Source organism: Aythya ferina (assembly GCF_964211825.1).
Source record: "Aythya ferina genome assembly, chromosome: 11".
NCBI lineage: Eukaryota > Metazoa > Chordata > Aves > Anseriformes > Anatidae > Aythya > Aythya ferina.
Window position 1 is genome coordinate 1279381 of NC_140307.1, and position 19078 is coordinate 1298458.

General features: G+C 42.5%; 1 protein-coding gene across 10 annotated transcripts; it reads right to left on the minus strand.

The window, feature by feature from the left end:
• Positions 1-981: 981 nt before the first annotated feature.
• On the minus strand, positions 982-18339 carry KIF23 (kinesin family member 23; the record flags this gene model as incomplete). Of its 10 annotated transcripts, none has more annotated exons than XM_084532591.1 (24): positions 18264-18339; positions 18094-18163; positions 17681-17809; positions 16263-16368; positions 15440-15576; positions 14802-14911; positions 14042-14215; positions 13078-13119; positions 12546-12658; positions 12275-12396; positions 11753-11855; positions 11344-11423; positions 11134-11253; positions 10448-10607; positions 9724-9891; positions 9355-9512; positions 8729-8902; positions 7831-8010; positions 7153-7458; positions 5029-5259; positions 3900-3982; positions 3543-3624; positions 3350-3420; positions 982-1789 (listed from the first exon to the last, which is right to left on the minus strand). In XM_084532591.1, exons 1-24 carry the CDS (start codon positions 18272-18274, stop codon positions 1774-1776), a joined length of 2946 nt encoding a protein of 981 aa, XP_084388717.1. In that variant the 5' UTR covers positions 18275-18339. The 10 variants fall into 10 exon arrangements, with proteins under 10 accessions (XP_084388717.1, XP_084388708.1, XP_084388710.1 ...); XM_084532582.1 differs by having other exon boundaries at positions 14042-14212; positions 18264-18337; XM_084532584.1 differs by having other exon boundaries at positions 18094-18160; positions 18264-18289.
• Between the last annotated feature and the right edge of the window lie 739 nt (positions 18340-19078).

The window sequence follows — 19078 nt, forward strand, 5'->3', positions numbered from 1 at the left end:
CGAGGCCGCCCGCCCCAGTGCACAGGTTAGCAGCATCCCAAAAACTCACCAGTGCCAAAAGCCAAAAGGAGGAATTTGTTGCCACACAGCCCAGGCAAAAACCTCCCTCCCTGCAGGGCACAGGATTCAGACAGCAGCACCTCACAGTGGTTATTTCCTACCACCTAGTGGCACCAGCTAACCATTACAGCTGCAGAGCTCCCCGCTGCTCCCTCACTGATGCAACGTGGGATTTGCCTGTTAAACTGACAGAAACCTCTAAAACAAACCCACATTTCTTCAAGCTGCATTTTCCTGGTTTTCCTTTATGACTTGAATGCAATGTCTTCAGATATAGCTATTAACTAGTTACAAATTAAATAAAAGCAGGACTGTATTTCAGCCAGCACCCTGAACATATATTTAATAGCTGTATGTGGCAGGCATGCAGTTCTCTGCTTGTAGCTCTCCTAGCTAGGACTTCTTGTTTCCCAGACCAAGGTGGAAACCCTCTGAAGCCATGGAACAGCACTGCCTGCTCGAGACAACAGAGTGCAGAACAACTCTTTCTCAGAACAAGTACGAAAGCCTGCTCTTAGCTACTTGAATGTTAGAGGACATCGTTAGCTCTAAACCACTACCAGTGCTGTACAGCTTTCTGCTCCAGCTGTGTGCCAAAAAGACCTCTGGAAAGGCTTCTTTTTATCTTTCCAGGATAAAGCATTTCACAGACCATCTGAACATAAAGCTCAAAGTTTTGAGATCTTTAACCAGGCAGTCATTAACTCAGAACAACCAACTGCCCTTAAGAGCAGTTTGCAGAATTGAACGTAAGCTTGTCCTAAAACACATCTTGGGATCCAAGCAGATTCCTTGGCTTAAATTCCAGAAGCTTCCCAAAAGCTGCATTCATTCACACGTCTTTGCATGAGAGAGTCATGATGCCACAAAGCTTACCTTCATTTCTGTAGCTTAGCGTACTCCTACGTAACAAGGACATGGTTGGTAAAAGCCATTGAATAAAAGTATTTATTTTAACATGCTTGCAGAGCCACACATACAAAGTTCTCACCGTCTGTGAGCACACTACCCTTTTACCCCATATCTACAGATGTAAAATATTTAATTACTTACTTGCACTACAAAATACAGTAGCTATGATGACAAGACATCATTACTCATCTCAGTATTCTTGCTCTGTTACTATGAAGGCAGGAAAATTGAAGTTGTTTTCACAAGCTGATTTGTATATTAAATAATCAAAAGGTAATTCTTCCAAGAAGAAATTCATATTACCAAGCTGTTGCTAGCTAATAAAATACGAAATGGCATAGGAACACTCTTAAAGTGCATTACTGCATCTAAATAAATAGCAGCATTTATGCCTCTTCAAAACAGAGGACCTGACAAGGAAGGGGTAGTGACCAGAAAAGAAGTGTATTATATAAAAGCTGAAAAAATACCCAAGGCAAAAGCCTTGTGTCATTAGCCTATAAAGATACATCTTAATAACAAAAGCATCATACATACAAGACAGAAGGTGTTCTTCAGAAGTCCACAGCACGTTAATGGCAGAAGCCCTTCCCCCCCACCCCCGTCTACTGAAAATATATGCACCCACTCGTATGCTTCTTTGGGATTGCAGACAGTATTTCCCATCCAGCTACTGCCTAGCACAGGCCATTATAAAAATAGAAGCCTGCAGCGATAACAAACCAGCTAGTTTATCACTGGCAGCAGATAGCATCAGTCTGATAAAAATCAACAGGATTCCAACGCAGCAGTACATTACGTTCATGGCTTTCTTCGCCTAGAAGAAAATAAAGTCAAGTTACTTTCAGATTTTCCACGGCAGCAGTTTTCCAGTTGAATGTACACATATCACATACTTCCTGTGCTAACAAATGCTACAAGCAAACAACTTACTTATCAAGAAGCAGTTGGTTCCCCCCCCCCAGAATAGCCATGAGCTTAAAACAAAGCTTTATTTCAGTGTAATAAGTTTAAATAAATACAAGCTTCAATTCAATATGCAGGCAAACTAAATGAGCTACTACCATTTTACAAAGCTGTAGCCAGGCTGCAAGTAGTAGCAGCCAACCTGAACAGGTCCAGCTTCCAGTGAGAAGTTGAATAGAGTTCAACTAACATGGTGACAGACACATTCATGACCTTAGCTCAGAGACTACCCATTTCAGGATACTCCCCAAAATACCTTTCTACTCTAGTTCCAAACTCTATATATAAACAATACACAGCAAAGTGAGTAAGCATCTTACTAATTTTTACCATTTTGTTTCCAAATGCAATCAGTTTGGTTCATTTCAGCCTCACAAATACCTCTTTGCCTCTCCAGCCCTCTCTCCTGCCTGTAAACATGTCTTGCAAAACTGCACATTTTCTTCCCCTGAGTTGAATAGGTGGCTTCCACAGCACTGCCAGCACCTATCTGCAAGAGGCCAAGTCTGGATATTGAATTCTGTTCTGCAACACCTAGTTTAGCAAAGCTATCATATCTGAAGCATTTCTTTTATAAGTGGAAGATTTTATTAGATGTGGGGCTCAAACTGTGGGCACCAGCTTTACAAACTGCAAGATCGTTTCAACTTTTACCAGAGATGGGGCTTCCAATTTGGTACACTTGCTGCGTGTTTGGCACCCTGACCCCACCACGTTAAGGAATGATAAGAGAGCCCTGAAATATTCAGCGTTATCTACACATTCAAAGAGGAAAATTTCTTCTAGCATGACTAAAGCCCGTGCTTCCTTAGCAGATGCCTTGGCAGTTGCACAGCAGCTAGCAGCCGAAATATTAGCTACTTTCAAATGTACTGTTGGGTATATCCCATGACTGCCTCAGTTCCCTCCATTCCTTCAAAATGGATGCTAAGGTATTTGTAACCTTCAATTACAATTTATCTGAAGGTGCAAAAGTGAGTACTTTTTACTACAGCAGCATCTGATACAGGCTAGAGGGATCAGAGCAGGATACAGCTTAGAATTTTGCCACTGCCATCGCCAACTCTGTACCAATTTTGGCCTGTCAGGCATGCTGCAGTCCCCAGCTTTTTACAATCCCATTAGTCCACTCTGATTTGCTGCAGAAGGACAAGATCAAACCCTGACATTCTGCTCACTGCAATGACTATAGAGACCATGCAAGAACATGTCTTCTGGGTGACAGTCCCCTACAGATTCACACAGTCAGGGTTTCCAAGAACTGAACAAGCCTGTTCACCTTAAAGCATTAAAGCACATCCCAAACCCAAAGCAGGAAGGGCAGCAATATCAAGGGGAAAGAAGTGCTGTCTCACTTCAGATGTTGCCAGGAAAGTAGACAATACCCAAACTACAGAGGAGAGACACTTACTTGGGCTGAGCATGATGCTGATACCCAGGTCCAAGGGCAGACCCTGCCCTCATCTCCACTGCGACAGAACACTGAGAAGACACAGAGGCAGTTAGTTCTCTTGCTAACCCCAACCTAGCTATCAACATTAAAAAATCCTCATCCAGATCAAACATGACACATTCCATCCTTCCCCCCTTCCTTTATAGCTTACTCTGGTTTCCACATCCGTCCATTCAGAGTCTGCAGCATCCTCTGCTGGATCAGGATTAGAAGGCGACGATCTCCGCTTTCGACTGAAGGATGAGTAAGGAGGGGAAAAAATGTTACTGGAGAGTTACATATTTTGATAGATTCTCAAACACAAGAGAATACATTTCATACTTTCCAATGAGATACGTTTCTCTCAGCAACAGATCAGCCTTACCAGCGGCTCCAGTACCTGAAAGCTCCTCCAGGTTACATTTATATGATTTCAGGTTAGACACATTTTGCTATTTAATCATTCGGACAAGAATCAGTTAGTCGTGCACTACTGAAGTAGTGTCAGAGCCTAAAGTTAAGAACTCACCCTGTTGGAGATTCCTGCTTCAGTGTCTCTATTTCTGTGAACTGCACAGCCTGTCCACCACCCCTGGTTTTGAAGACATCACCCTGGAAGCCAAAATCATTTAATAAGTTACAGCTACTAAGTCATTACATCAGCTAGGGTGCCACTTCCCACACAAAAAATTAAGTGCTTACAGCTATAATTTCCTTTCAGGTTAGCAGCCAGTAAGCATACATGCACAAATACATTCTCCCCCATTATATGTAGGATTAGGCACAATGAACATCATCTATCCTGATGATCATGCAAGATACACAGAGAACAGTCACTATGAGAGATTTGTCTGTTCAACATTTAGTTATTGCTATAAGATATGCAGAAATCATGTCACAGGCTCAGTTTCAATGCTTCCATTCAACAGCACACACAGGCTCATTACCTTTGTGAGACTGCTCAGACCTACAAGGTTACTGTACAGGAGTGAGGGCTTTTTTTTAAATAAAACTCAAAATAAAAACAAAGCAGTATTGGAAGGCCCATAACCAAAGGAAAAATGAACCAAAAGCTTCTTGTTATGAATTACAAAGAGCTCTCAGTTTGCCTTAGGTAAGCACAGTCAGCATTTTGGGACACAACCCTTGTTAGTGTTCAAAGCCTAGGTGATCTCACTAATTTGCTTGGTAGTTTGATTATTAGGAATTACATTCCGGAGCATTTGAGCATCCATCACTGCAGCAAGCTTACTTATTCCACTAATGGAAATCAAATAACATTGCTCCAACAAGACTGACTCCACAAGATCAGCTGCAGCCACAAGTCTAAGAAATTTCCACTATAAACGGATTATTGCATTTTACTGGGGGGAGGGAACGACATGGACACACAATACACCACTTAATTACTTCCAGGAAAAATGGTGACTGAGAAACAAGCTTCTAATGGTAGGCATAAAGTAACAACAAAGTTCGAGAAGAGCATTTCCAGACTCTCAAAGCTCCCTTGAATCCAACTGCACCAAACTTCCAAATCCAATTTCTGAGCACAGTGAGTTAAGCATCATACCCTTCTGCAAGCCTGCAGCACAAATACATTGCCAGATCCGGCATTTGACAGGGTTATCACAAGTTCACTACGAAGGTGTTTGCGTTACCTTAATTAGTTTGGTTTCAATCTCCCCATCAGAGGCTAGCTCCTGGTGCGTCAGCATGTACTTGTCACACTTAGCTAGTGCCTTTTCGCTTGCAGCCGCTACTGTGATGGCATGAGGGACATGTGGCTGCATGACTGTGTCAGTGGGCAGATTAGAAGGTGGTTTATGATCTACCCATCTCTCCCCAGCTGAGCGCGACCGTCTGTGCCTGAGACGAACCGGAGGTGCATTCTGATCAGAGTGGAAGAGAATCAGAAGAGATCAGCACACAAGAAACATCTCAAAGGATATCATTAGCAGAGCGAATTTCACAGGTCTGGTTAAGATGCATTTATCTGAAGTTCAAAGCTTCGCTCCCGAACTGCTTTCAGAATCCATCCTGAAAGGCAGCATTACAGAGAGCCTCTTAAAGGATTCTTAAATGTGATTTCTGTGCCGATTCCTATTTCTTGTAAATTTTAGGTGTTATCCAATCAGTTGCATTCCCTACATAGTGAAGTTTCCACAGAGAGAACATCTTCATCTTTGGTAGCACTTCTAAATTTCCAGATTAACTCTGATTACTATAAACATATTAACCAACCTGAAAAAAGAAATTTGGAAATGTTTCCCCAGATTCATTCATAGATCAAGGAGTTTTCATGAGGTAGCAAAGGAAGCAGGCTGAGTATGGATTTCCAACATCTCTACAGGATGCTAGGTCTCATAATACTTACAGAGCAGAGAAAAAGGAAGTGTCCCCTGTGCTAGTGTTACTGCTTCTAAGCTCAGCTGTTGGAAATCCATGAGAAGTGATTGAAGTTCGTACGTTTTTAATTTCATGGTCATGAACATTTTCAGTTGCTCAGGAAAACCAGAAAATTCAGGAAACTTGTTTAAAAAATTGGGTCTCTTCAAGACCTTTGAGCGGGCATTTGAGAAGTACTGCAGACTCTCATTTATATACTAATTTTTACAGACCTCTAAGTCAGAGTGAGGTTAGATAACCCAAAGCTATGAAAGCAAATCCCATCTACTGTATTTTCAGGTTATGAGAAGCAATTGGGATTTCTTTTAGCAATAGACTTGAGATGGGCCTTGCCCTTTACAAATATAAAGCAGCTCTTAAAAATTAAATGTACACAGAGACACATGGCTTTCAGAAAAAGTTTAAATTAAAATTGGAGAAAACCCTCAAGATCCCCTCCTCCCCCTTTTAGCAGGCAAGTACTTATTTTGGTTGGCACGTTGGGGAAATAATTCTGCCAGGGTGCCTTAGAAGTTATGTTGTAAAGAGAGGACACTGCTACCAGTCACACATTACAGTGGGAGAGACCACATACAGCCCTTACTCTGCTGCTGATTCATTTATTAGTTAATTGGAATAGCATCTGCTTAAACACACATCCCACATTTCAAAGGGCTGGCAAGTAAACTTTGAAAACATTGACAAAAAAAAGAGTTTACCATAAGTTCTTCCCCCTTGAGAAGCTCTCTCAAGAAGGCTGATTGGAGGGGGCAGGGTGTTGTACAATTCTCTTGGATTTACCTGAGCCACTGCGACAGAGCTATGATGTGATAGAGACAGCACCAATACAAATATTTGCACACAACAATTTAATGAAAAAATCATCTCCCAGCTGTAAGCAAAGCCCCACAGTTTTAACGCAGACAGGAAAATTTAGGAGAACTATTCTAAGAGAGCTGAATTTAACAGTGAAAGTGAGACATTTGCCCAAGCTCTATTTCCAGTAGACATTTGCATATATGGCTCATAAGACCACCATTTAAGCTGCCCAGACTATGGTAAACTGCATGCTGCAAGACAGATTTGAGGAGACAGACGAATTAAAACAAAGACACTCATAGCTAGGAAAAAGGTCTAGCTAGTTCAGAGTTCCTTCCAAGAGCTATCTACACACTAACAGGAAACAGACTCACTGCTTTTAAAAAATTTAAATGCCAAATTAAGAATTTAAATAGAATAATAGTAAGACAAGGAAATAGTACTGTGCTATAAGAAATTTTTGATTTTTTTCCCTGTTTCAGTGTGCTCAATGTAAGAGAGCAGTTGTGATGAACTTTTGAGCCAGACTAAGCAATGCTACGTTTCTACATTTAGCTTTTGACGGGATCAGCACTAACCCTGCAGCATTGATCCTCTTCTATTTCTAGCTCATCTCTATGTCTGGGAACCTCAATGACTCCAGTCCAGCACATCCCTCGCCTTCTGTCTGAGGTGTTATAGTCTCTACTTTGTTCTGGTTCTTGTTGTCTACTCCTTGCATTAGAAGTGCCACCGGTATGCTTGTGCGAAGGGGTTTTCTGCTCCCATTCCATAACACAGGAAGCCACAGAAATGCTGCTACAAGAATTAGAACGTCTGTGCACCTGGGGGTTGCTCACGAGCCGCTGGCTGCTAGGGACTTGAGTGATTAAATTACTAGAAGGCTAGAGAGAATGGGAAAGAAGTTAATGAACATACAGAACTGTCAACTTGTAAGGCAATCAAACAGTGTCACTCTGCATATTGTCAGTATTCAGTTCAGCTGTTTGAGCTTAGGGGTTTGGGGAGCTCCTGTGTCACAGTGACACCATTAAGAATCGTGTGTTTTTCCAGTTCCAGGAGCATCAGGAGACAGGAGCACAAATAAAGCACACTGATAAATACAAGAGGAGAAGGAAGAATTCAAAGGAAGCTTAGTCATCCAAATTCTGTGCTTGGAAACTATTTTCTAGCCACTAAAGAAAAGCAGTCTGCATTTTAGTTCATTCTTATAAGTGTTTGTCCCCATATGAAGGAGGACTTTAAAGGTAACTTACAGGTACTGGTGAAGGAGACACGGATCTCTGAATAGGCTTCTCTCTGTCTCTCTCTCGTGAAGGCCTCTCTGGCTTTTCATTCTTTGGTTCAGTAACAATGGCCTTCAGTTGCTTCAGTTTCTCATCTTTGACCCAAAGTTTGTTCTGCATTTCCAGCTGCTTTGCTGCTACACGACGCTCCTAGAGGGGAGAGAGGAAAAGCATGAAGCACGTTATACAAAAGCACAAGTAGTGCTGAAATTTTGAACAGGAAACAAAGTTCTTCCCCCACTTAGATACAAGCTACAAAAAATAATCAAGCTAAACAGACAGACTTCTCAGATTATCTCAGATTATAAACCAGTACCATGCTTATAAACCATGTTATAAACCAGTAGCATTTTGCTTCCTAAATTAGTGGCAAATTGAAGCATTGTCTAACTATAGCTCCATCAGTGGTCCTGAAGCAGAAAACAGGACCACAGTAGTTTAAGGTAATCCTTTGGAATTCCTTTGCTTGTTGCTCATCAAGGGCATATCTGAGCGAGAGTTTACATGAGGATAAGGAGGAGAAGTCCAATATTAGGCTTCTACTTACAATTGACAGAATGAAAGAATCACTCCCCAGAGAGCCACAAACCCAGAAGAACAAGTTTTAGATATTGAAGCAAAATGGAAGTACTCAGGAGAGCTACTCTAGCTGTATCACAAGCCCTTGAGGAATTTATCCTATCATACCACATTTATAAAAGTTAAGATGAAAATGTCTGTTCAAGTCAGTAATTAAGAAGACAAACTCATCTTCAATCTTAACGCTATTACGAAAGAAAAAACACACTCAAAGCCCTCACAAGAACAAGCTCCCCAGCTCCCCTCAGCATGGCTCCGTTAGCTCTAGTATTTATGGCAGTGTACTTACACACTCCTTCTCCCATTTCATGGTCGTTTCTGCCACCATGCCTTGCAGTCGTGCTTCCAACCTACGCTTGTCAGAAGCCTGACGTTGCAGTTTCTGGCTCTTGCTTTCCAGTTCTTGCTGAAGATTACGCTTGTCTTCTTCATAAATTGTAGCAGTTTTCTCTAAAATTTCAATCTGGAGGAAGAAAGGATGAACAACAGGTCAAGATGTGCTAGAATATATTCGCTGTTGTACCAATATATAAGATAAGTCATCCAGATTCCAGAAAGTTTCAGATTTTACAACTTTCTTAAAAGTTGCCCTTCTTAACGTATTAGGAAAGGCCTCACCTTTGGCACACAGGGACATGGTTTAGTGGTGGACGTGCTAGTGTTAGGTTGATGATTGGACTTGATCTTAAGTGCCTTTTTAAGTGCCTTTTCCAAACTAAATGATTCTAGGATTCTAGTAGGAAAACCAGAATGCTAGAAGTGTTCATTACAAAAGATTCCCACAAAGTACTTTTAACCCTGTCTTTAATATCCATCTTACAAGCACTTCTGATGTCAAGAAGCTTGCCGAACAAGAGAGAGAAAATGCATGTTGTGCTTAGGAGTTGTATAGCTTAGAGCAATATAAAAACCAACCTTGTATTCCAAAGTTTTAATTTTCTTCTCCAGACGTTCTAGCTCCATTTTCTGTCCTGCTATTGTTTTCTCTTTTTCAGACAATTTTCCTTGAATATAGTTTTCCTTGGATATAACACTGGAATCAAATTCTTGCAGCGTCGTCTTAAACGCAAGCACTGCAAGAGAGACAACACACTTTACCTTCTCTCCCTATCCCCATAGCATCAAAAGGAGTTGTTCTCTTCTCCTACCAACTTAACACTACCAGCTACTCTGTTACCTCCAAGTTTTCTTTTCAAGCTTTCAATCTAGACAAGAGAAGAGATGCTGTAGTAGTAACAAGGGCATCAAAAAAATCCAACTCCACATCAATGTTAAAATTCTTACCATTTTTGGCAAATTCATCTGACAACATTTGTCGTAGTTTATGGCGTTTTTCCAGGACTTCAATAAGCTTTGGAAGTGTTTGATCGTCATTAGGATCCAATAGCTCACATGAAGGCAACGGAGGAAAGCTCTGCAAAAATATCTCAGAAGCAGATTGCTCTTCTGTTTCTGTAAGATTTAAAGCCAAGGAAGTCTGTCAGCAAGCTACAGAGCAGAAAGTTTCCATTTGACAATGCATAGCCACAGATCATTCCACAGTATTCTAAAGCAGACAGAATAACTAAAACTACATGTTTTTCAGAATAGATGACAGTATTGAGAAAAGACTAAGTGTGATATTTTTGATTCACTCCCTGATAACACCTTCAGGCAACTCTTGATTTCTAAAGTAGATCCAGAGCATTCAAAAAAATAAAAATCAAAGTTCCATCTTCAGCACAATTTCTTTTCCAGAGCTGCAGTAATGGGACCATGAATTCAACTCATCACCAATAAAGAATTACTCTGAGATTTGTAGTGAAGCCCAACTACTGCATAAGTAGCACCACTGTATGAAAAGAGCAGTTCAGTTGTAACTATTACAGAGAAAGCTCCCAACCAACAGTTTGATGCAGTTCCTTGTGTGCCTTTACGGCTCAAATAATTTTTTTTTTTTAAAGGAAATCTTCATCCCCTAAGAACAGCACAAGCCAGTGCTGTAAACACCCAGTGTTCTTGTATTTACCTCCATTGATTGGGCCACCCCGCATCTCCAACTTCCGTGCAAGTTCTTCTTTGAAGGCCTGATTCCTAAAGCGCCGCCCTGGTGTTAAGCCACACAGAGGTCTATCAACAGGCCTTGCCACTTCCACTTCCTGGGTCATTTCGGCAAAACGCATGACTTGCTGCAAAAGAACAGAAGCAAACTCAGCAATTAAACTACAGCAGTCCAAATTAAATTTGAAAGTGATATTTTAGATCAATAAAAGTTCTAGCAAAGACATTAACAAGCTATAATCTCAACTATTTGGCAAGATACCTGGCTGGGAATCTAAAGCTGAATGTCTAAAAATCTTACCAGTAAGATCTTCCCTACTTCAGCCTCCAAGGAATCACAAACCTGACTGTGCACGTATCTTAACTTCCAAAAAGTACTGTCATAGTGGGGATAAAACACCTAAATATGACTATTTAGACAGCTATAAATAAGAGAAACTTCCTACCTACATTACACACAAGTCGTAGTTGTACTTTAAGAGGACAAGTAAGATTTAGAGGACACATTTGCCCTAGAGTATTATACCTGATTACCTGAAGTGTCCAAGCAACAAAAGTTATCATTCCTGCCACCTACTAAACAAGTGCAGTAATTCAGTCATGAACATGAGACATGAGTAGGTGAGGATGAGATAAGAACTGCAAGAAAGTTACCAAGCTTTCTTCGTAGTCCTCAGCTTTAGGATTAACGCATACAATCATACGCACTTTTCCTTCACCATCAAAATAGTTCTTGAAGAGGTGAGTCAGCTTGGAATCTCTGTACGGAACCATCTGAAAGTAAAGTAGAAGAAAGCTCTGGTAAGGTTATGTTACACCAGCTCTTTGCCAGATCAAAAGATAATTAGATGATGGGTTGCATACCTTATTTGTTCCATACATCTGGTTTTCCCGTAGAACTTCAATACATGTTCTTAATGTCATTAGTGACTGATTAATATTACCTTAAAATAACAACAAAAAAAAAAAGCTCTGTAAGCAGCTATTTGGATCACATTCTTAAATTATTTGGCAGTCTACTTAAAGATAAACCACCTGGACCCTTAAGTCATATTTGTTAAATAATCATTCCAAATAATCTGAAGCATTCATGAATTTAATAACTTCTATGAAGAAGCTTCTAGTTTCCAAACTGGAGGATTAAGACTGTCAAGCCAAATCACTGATCATAACAGAATACTCATTGTTCCTAATGTTTCTTTACATTAGTGTTGTCTCCTAGTAAACCTATCCTAGCATATAAACTATCAGGTTTTCTAAACATGGCACATACCTGCTTCTCGCAACCTGTTCCCTTCAGCTTTTGTTCTATTAGTCCTTTCACTTCCAGCGAGATCAACTAAGGACAGCTGGCTTAAAGTGATCTGTTCTTTCTCCTGTTACAGACAAAACATAAGGCAAATTGTTAGCGTTCTACTCCCTGCACTTTAAAGTGCACTGGAAGAAAACATACACACCTCACAATCCAACTATGCACCACTTTGTGTGAATAAGTTTTATCGAATCCTTTCTGTCTTAGGCCACCAGATAGATTGTAACAAGTGCATTCACTCAAAGCCTCTAAGTCTTTGATTCTTACATTCTTTGTTAAAGAATGAGACTAACTTTGTTAAAGACTTCAGAGATGCCATAGTTTTGATTTACTTCAAAATGAAACTTCTAACGATCAAGATGCATATTTCTGAGACAAGGTAACTGTTTCAGTAGGCCATATTACAAGATTCTCATTTTCTAACTTACATATACATACATACACACACACAGCTCTTCTTTAATAGCCTGCCCCAGAATTCACCTGCAGCACGTTATCTCCATCTGCATCCAGGGGTGCCTGAGCCAACTTTATAATAAACACACTGTGAGATCGGCTAGATTCTCGATTCAGCTGAGTGTTTGCAATACGCCTCTTCTTTTGACCTGTTAAAAAGAAAAAAACATTCCCTCCAGAAGTCTCCTTCATTTAACAGACTTCCCACATAGCAAAGCCAGTTCTGTTTTCAGTGTGGCAGCGTAGAAGACTACATGTCTGTACTAAATATGCTCAGTTACTTTTCAAGATCATTTACCTCTCCAAAACACTTCAAAAGCTTCTTCTGTAGATTTCACCTCTACTTCTGTGCATCCTGTGACATACATATTGTGATTCTGGTCCTCACGAAGTATTTTGGATTGTGGAGGTCTTAAGGGCAAAGAAGGAGAGAGAACAATAAAACTGAGTGCAGGTGTATACACAGCAGCACGTTATGTTAAGCAAGTTTTCTTTTAAGTACAAAATTCAGACTGAACACGTCAGTTATCCACACAGCAGATGTGAGAGGAAGTACAAGTACAGGGACACACATTCAGCAAGGATTAGTTACACTTCAGCTACTGCTTTAATTTAGAAGCCACGTTTAATTGCAATTCTTACTAGAAATCATTGGTTTGAAGGGCAGCTATTGTTTTTCTACATGCATACGCTCATACAGAAGCAAGATGGCCTCAAGAGCAGTCTAAATTTGCTAGTTAAGCAAGAAGAGATAGAGAGTCAGTCTATTTTCTGCTTCTACTGAAAGTAAATTTCACTTTTCAATAGTGGGAATATGCTTATGCACATACATAAAGTCACCATTTCGCACAGGAGTGTTGCAACTGTTCCACCTACCAAAAAAACAGGGTTAAAAAATATTAAGTCATTCAGCTTGCCTGAAATCATTTCATATTTAATGCACTGCAGCTTCCATAAGTGGAAATAATGCAAAATTTTTCCTAGGCTGATTTCTGGACAAAAGCAAGACACTAAACCCAATTTTAATTCTTCTTTAAAAAGCATTCAGACATTCAAACTCATTTCAAAGCAGTACCCCGGAGACTGCTCTCGGTGTTTTGGTGCAATAGCTTGTTTTGCTCTAGTTGGTCCTTATAGATCAGCCAACTCTTTAATTAACACATGTACTGTAGATATGCATGTTTTCTTTAATGGATTTAGAATTAAAAAATACGTTCAACTAAGTTTGACTTGCAAACTCTTTTCCCAAAAGTCACAAGACTCACTGATTTTAGGCAGCAGCCAAGTACACACCTTCCCCCCCAAAAAAACAGAAATTTGCTTATGAGACTATTCATTTCTGTTTCTACAGAAATGACTGGCATTGAGCGAAGAGATACACAAGCTTACATCAACTGTAAAGCAACAATAGCAACTTCTGCCCAATAGAGTTATCCAGAGAAAAATGTCAGCCATGGAATGGCTTACTCTTCAAGCTGCACTCACCAGCTAGGAATAGTACAAACAGACTTAGAACCTCAGCAGGATACAACGCTGCCTAACAAATATTTACTTGCCTTCCATTATACTAAGAAAGGGAGCACTAAGTCTTAGCATCAACAGAACAACCACCAGTACTTGGCACGCTTAAATGCTGTTGTCTGGACTCCTTACTCATCACCTTTTTCCATGTGATTTTTTTTGAAGCAATTCACATGAATGAATTGAGCCAACTTGACAAGACAACAGCCACAAAGACAACATAGCTCTCACAAAATAATCACAAAGCTTACAAATATCATTATTCCTACTGACTTTGGTTTTATCTGCTCGAAGGGAGCTTCCTCCAGGAGGTCATATATGTAGTTGTTGTAGATCTCAATGTAAGAAACAAAAACACTGTAGACATTATCTTCATCAACTTCATCCACTTTGCAGTGATCTTGCACGTTTATCATATCAGCAAATTCTGGATCTATTTGGCGCCTGCTGATAACATACAAGTGATTACAAGGAGCATCCACAGACAGATGTCATGTCAAACAGTGACTACAGTCAAAAAGCAAGTCTACTGACAGGTGGCACGAGCCAAGTACAGAAAAGCTCACACTAGAAACTAAATGCAACACATTAGTTTGGAGTCCCATCAGATTAAAAAAGTTAAAACATAAATTTCCATCCAGCAGTGCTGTTCTTGGTTGCAGTAAGAATTTTGCCTTGCAAAATTCCTGGATAGTTAGCATTTGGATCACCCACCATTCAGCAATATCACTTTTTTTTGCAAAACACCCTTAAGGTTAAGCTCATGGTATCACTACTGTGTCAAATCACAGCATTTTACTTACAAGAAAATGTGTACAAAAAATAGCCTTATGCTGCCTGATTCTAAGTCTGAGAATTTAAATACTTAATTATGCAATTGCTCAAACCACATGAAAAGAATATACAAAGTTTTCATTAATATACTTCCCTTTTTTCAAGGGAAGGATAAAGACACCAAGGTAATTTAAAATCACAACTCCAAAATAACATTTACATGAAGTAATTTGTTCTGCACATTACAATAGTTACTCACTTGCCAGATGGAGTCTTTGGAACAGGCATGGCATCTCTTTTCTGTCGCTCTAATAGAGCATCTACTTCGCACTGAACATCCACACCATTCTTGTCATCAAGCTTAAAAACCTGAAGAGGGAACACGTTCAGACAATGCAATGATAAACACTAGAGAACATGAAGTGTTGGCCAGCAGAAGACAAGCTATTTGATCAGGCTGTCTGGCAACCAGCAAATACCACACCCCCTCACTAACACCTGAAGTGCTGGCTAATTCCACGTACACCTAACAGTTGTTTCCAAAATACAAAGTTTTCATAGAAGTTTACAAGCTAGAATACTACAAAAGGAAAACACTTCAAGTATTGTTTCAAATATATTTAGGTAGCAAAAAAATCAGAGATGCTTTACCACAAGAAAAATTTAACAGCACCTCCTCAATTATTTTAGACAAGGAATGAAATCTAGTCACAAGACACAAAAGCCACAGGAAACCAAGTAATTAAAGAATACATGACAATTACAAGGACAACCAGACCACAGACCTTCTTGGAATGTCTGTTCTAGATACCAGGCCTGCCTCTTCAAATCTCATGGTTTGTTTTTTTAAGACAGGAGTTCAACATTTTAATCTTTTTCAAATGCAAAACTACTCACAAATCTCTTGGCCTGGAACGGTCCTATGCTGTTGAAGATCATATCCAAACACCGGGGGAGAAGTCCTCCATCACCAGGAGACCCTGTCATGGTGTGTGTTTTCCCACTGCCTGTCACCCCATAGGTAAAGAGGAGACCTAGGAGAGGCAGAAGAGTCTTGCAGTCACGCTCAGTCTCAGAAAAGCTGGATTATATTCACACTCCGTCTGTCTTGGGTAAAATACACTTGGGAAAAAACAATGACTCCTTTGGAGCAGCTAACAGCAGATATCCCAGCCCACCAACAGCCATTCCTAGTCAATACCAACTCATCGAGACACACTTCAACTACAAGTCACAGTACTTCTCCTGTATTTGGAAGTGAGAATGGAAGGAAGCCACTAAGCCCCACGTGCAGAGACCTGATTTATTTTGGATATTACTGAGGAGATTGATGTTAGCCAGATACCTCAAGGACCAACACTGAGACATCAAACTGTAACCGGGACAGATTGATTTGTTTCTGTGGTCAGTCTTTAAGTGAATAAATCATCCCTTTCTGCAGAACAAATGCTTCTTCTGTTAACAGTGTACAAGATTACTCCTTGATGCACATAACACACACTCCATAACACAGGTAAATAAGTTTACAAGCACTGAAAAACAAGAACAGCTCCCAGGGCAGTTGTACAGGGGAGCTGAACCACAACTGTTCCATTGCAAACAAGGCATCTAGATTTTTACCTAGACAAGCTAAGAAACCTGAAAACATGCAAAATGACAGCAATAACAAAAAAGGGAAAGGCAGACACACCAAAGTGGTAGAGAACAAGTAATTCCTTACCGTTTTTCCCACGAATGAGATCTTCCACCAGAGGTTTAGCCACCACATCAAAAACATCCTTCTGAACAACGAGGGTGCCAAACACTTCTTTAAACGAATACTGCGTCTGAAGCAAAGAAAATACAGTGCCCTAAACCCTCTGTTTCCCTGTCCAGAAGCCATTGCTTCAAAATGCTTTACTCTTTAGAGCAGCTTTCCATCAGCTTAATAGAATGACAAAATCTACTTTAGGATCACACCAGTGTTTGAACACACGCAGCTGCTCCACTACAACTAGTCTAGGAATAAGATTTGCAAAACAAAGAACAGCAACCGTCGTGTTTTTACAGACCTTACGTCCCCAATAACTGGGATGATCACACAGCCTGACCTCCCATGCCAACAGTTTTCAGTTTCAAGTTCCTGTTTGAGCTGAAATCATCATCTATGCAGGCACTGGGCAAAGCAACACCCACAATGCCCAAATCCAGATTGTTCCAGGTTTTAATCATCTTCTTTTAAGTTCATGTCTTTTTCCAGCCTAGCCTCAGTTTCCAGTCAGGTCCAGGATGGGTTTTCAATACATTTTGATCAATCTGGCCACTTTTCATCAAAACACTAATTCAAATAAATAGTTGAACTAAGAGTTTTTGTGTAAAGGTTTGTTTACAAAACTTTTAAATCTTTGCCGATTTTATTTAGGACTTTGAAGAAAACTTTATAAACTTCAAGGTTCTTCCATACTGAAATCAGAAACAAAGTATCCTGCATCCCAGCTAGCATTCACTGCATTTTATCCACAGAAAACCAAAGACAGCCTCATTGAGAGCTACATCCCCATGCTAGGAACCTGTAATTTACTGTTTCACAACCAAATGGCGTTCATCACTACAGCACTTCAGCTCCTCATTCTGTACATGCAGCCTAAGCCCTTCTTTCCTAGGAAACATGATATTGGTCAAGTACCAGCACAAACTTGGAATAAGTGACCCGCTTCCTACTTCCCACTTTGTGCTATTTCACTACTTTAGAGTTGAATAGTTCAGCTGAAAGGGACCTGCAAAGATTAGATCCAACTGCCTGACCCATGACCGCTTCAGGACTAACCAGAAGTTAGAGCACATTACTGAGGGCATTGTCCAAACATCTCTTGAGCACTGGCAGGTACGGGGGCATCAACCACCTCTTCGGGAAGCCTGTTGCACAGTTCAATCACCCTCATGGTAAAGAATTTTTTCCTAATGTCCAGTTTAAGTCTCTCCTGGTGTGACTTTTGTTCCTGGTGTCCCCTCATCACTCTGAATTCAGAAACTGGCTCCCAGAGCACACCAACCATATGGTCACTGCCCCGCAGGCTGTGGTGGACCCCACGAGCCCGAGGGGAACCCCAGCAGGGGGGAAGGGGCTGCTGCCCACCCCCGGCAGCCCCAGGCCCTTACCTCCCGGTACTCCCCGTTGCGGAATACCCTGTACCCATCGGGCGGGTGGATCTGCACCGTGGTCTCGCTGATCACCTCGATGCAGCACTCCTGGTCCTGGCGGCTGAGCGGCCTCACCCTGCAGTACACCTGGGGGGGAGACGGGTCAGAAAAAGGGGGGGAGAGGGGGGGGGAAAAGGGACCGGCGGGGCACTCAGAGAGGGATTGGGAACAGGGAGGGGATGGAGATCGGGGGATGGACGGACCGGGAACCAGGAGAAGGGGCACGGGAGGGTGTGAGGGGGGGGAACTGGGGCCAAGGGGGGGATGTGGGGGGGAACCGGGGGATGCCTGGGGGGGTTTCAGGGCACCCAGCCCCGCTCCGAGCAGCCTCCCCCCGCCCTCCCCTCTCACCCACGCCCCCCCCAACTCACCCCCACGGGATCCTTGGGCCCGGGGGCTGGCGGCTTCTTCAGCGCCGGCCTCCGCGGCGTCTTGGCCCTACTGGGAGAAGGAGCGAGGCGTCAGGGGAGGCCCGGGGGGGGGCCCGAACCACACCGAACCGGGCCGGGACGAGGGGCTGAGGGGTCAGGGGCCGACTTACGCCGCCTTCATGGCGCCGGGGGAGGACGGGGGGGGACGGGGCCGGGACAAGGCCGAGGCCGGGCCGGGGGTCGCGGTGTGAGGGGGGGGGCGGGGGACGGGGGTCGAGGCCGGGGCCTCCCCGGAGCCGCTCTGGGCGCTGCCTCCGGCCGCGCGCCCGTTCGGATTCAAATGCAGCCAATCAGCGCGCGGCGCCGCGTAGCGTCGTTGCGTCACGGGGTGGGAGGGGCCGGGCGTTGCCATGGTAACGGGCTCCCAGGGCCGCGGCCTACAGCGCGGGCGCCCCCCGCTGGGCCTTCGAGGCCTGCGGGTGCGGCTGTGAGGGGCGCGGGGTTGTAAAGTCGCATAAACACAGCATGGCCACAGCCTGCAGCCCCGTGTCCAAGCCCTGAGTGCACCCCAAAGTCAGCCCCGGTGTCTGAGAGTGTTGCCCAAGCACGTCCCGAGCCGCCAGGCCTCCCCGCAGCCTCCCCCTGGTGCCTCAAAGATGGGGGCAGCCGGCACGGGGTGGGAAGTGGTCCCTACACACCTAGCCTCACGCCCCAAGGGGCTCTTCAGCAGCCAACAAACATTTCCTTGAGCACAGGTTAAAAAAAAAAACATCGCTGCAGCTCAGGGCCTGGGCTCCCATGTGCACGGGAACTTGTCCCGTGGGCTGTTCTTACCTTGTGTTTGTTCATGTGCTTAGTTCAAATAAAGGTTTGGGATCAGGAACATGGGGCTAATCCAGCTAAAAGGTTTGGGATCAGGAACACGGGGCTAATCCAGCAAAGTTCTCCATGCCAGGGTCTCTCCATAACCAGTGGCTGAGCTGCT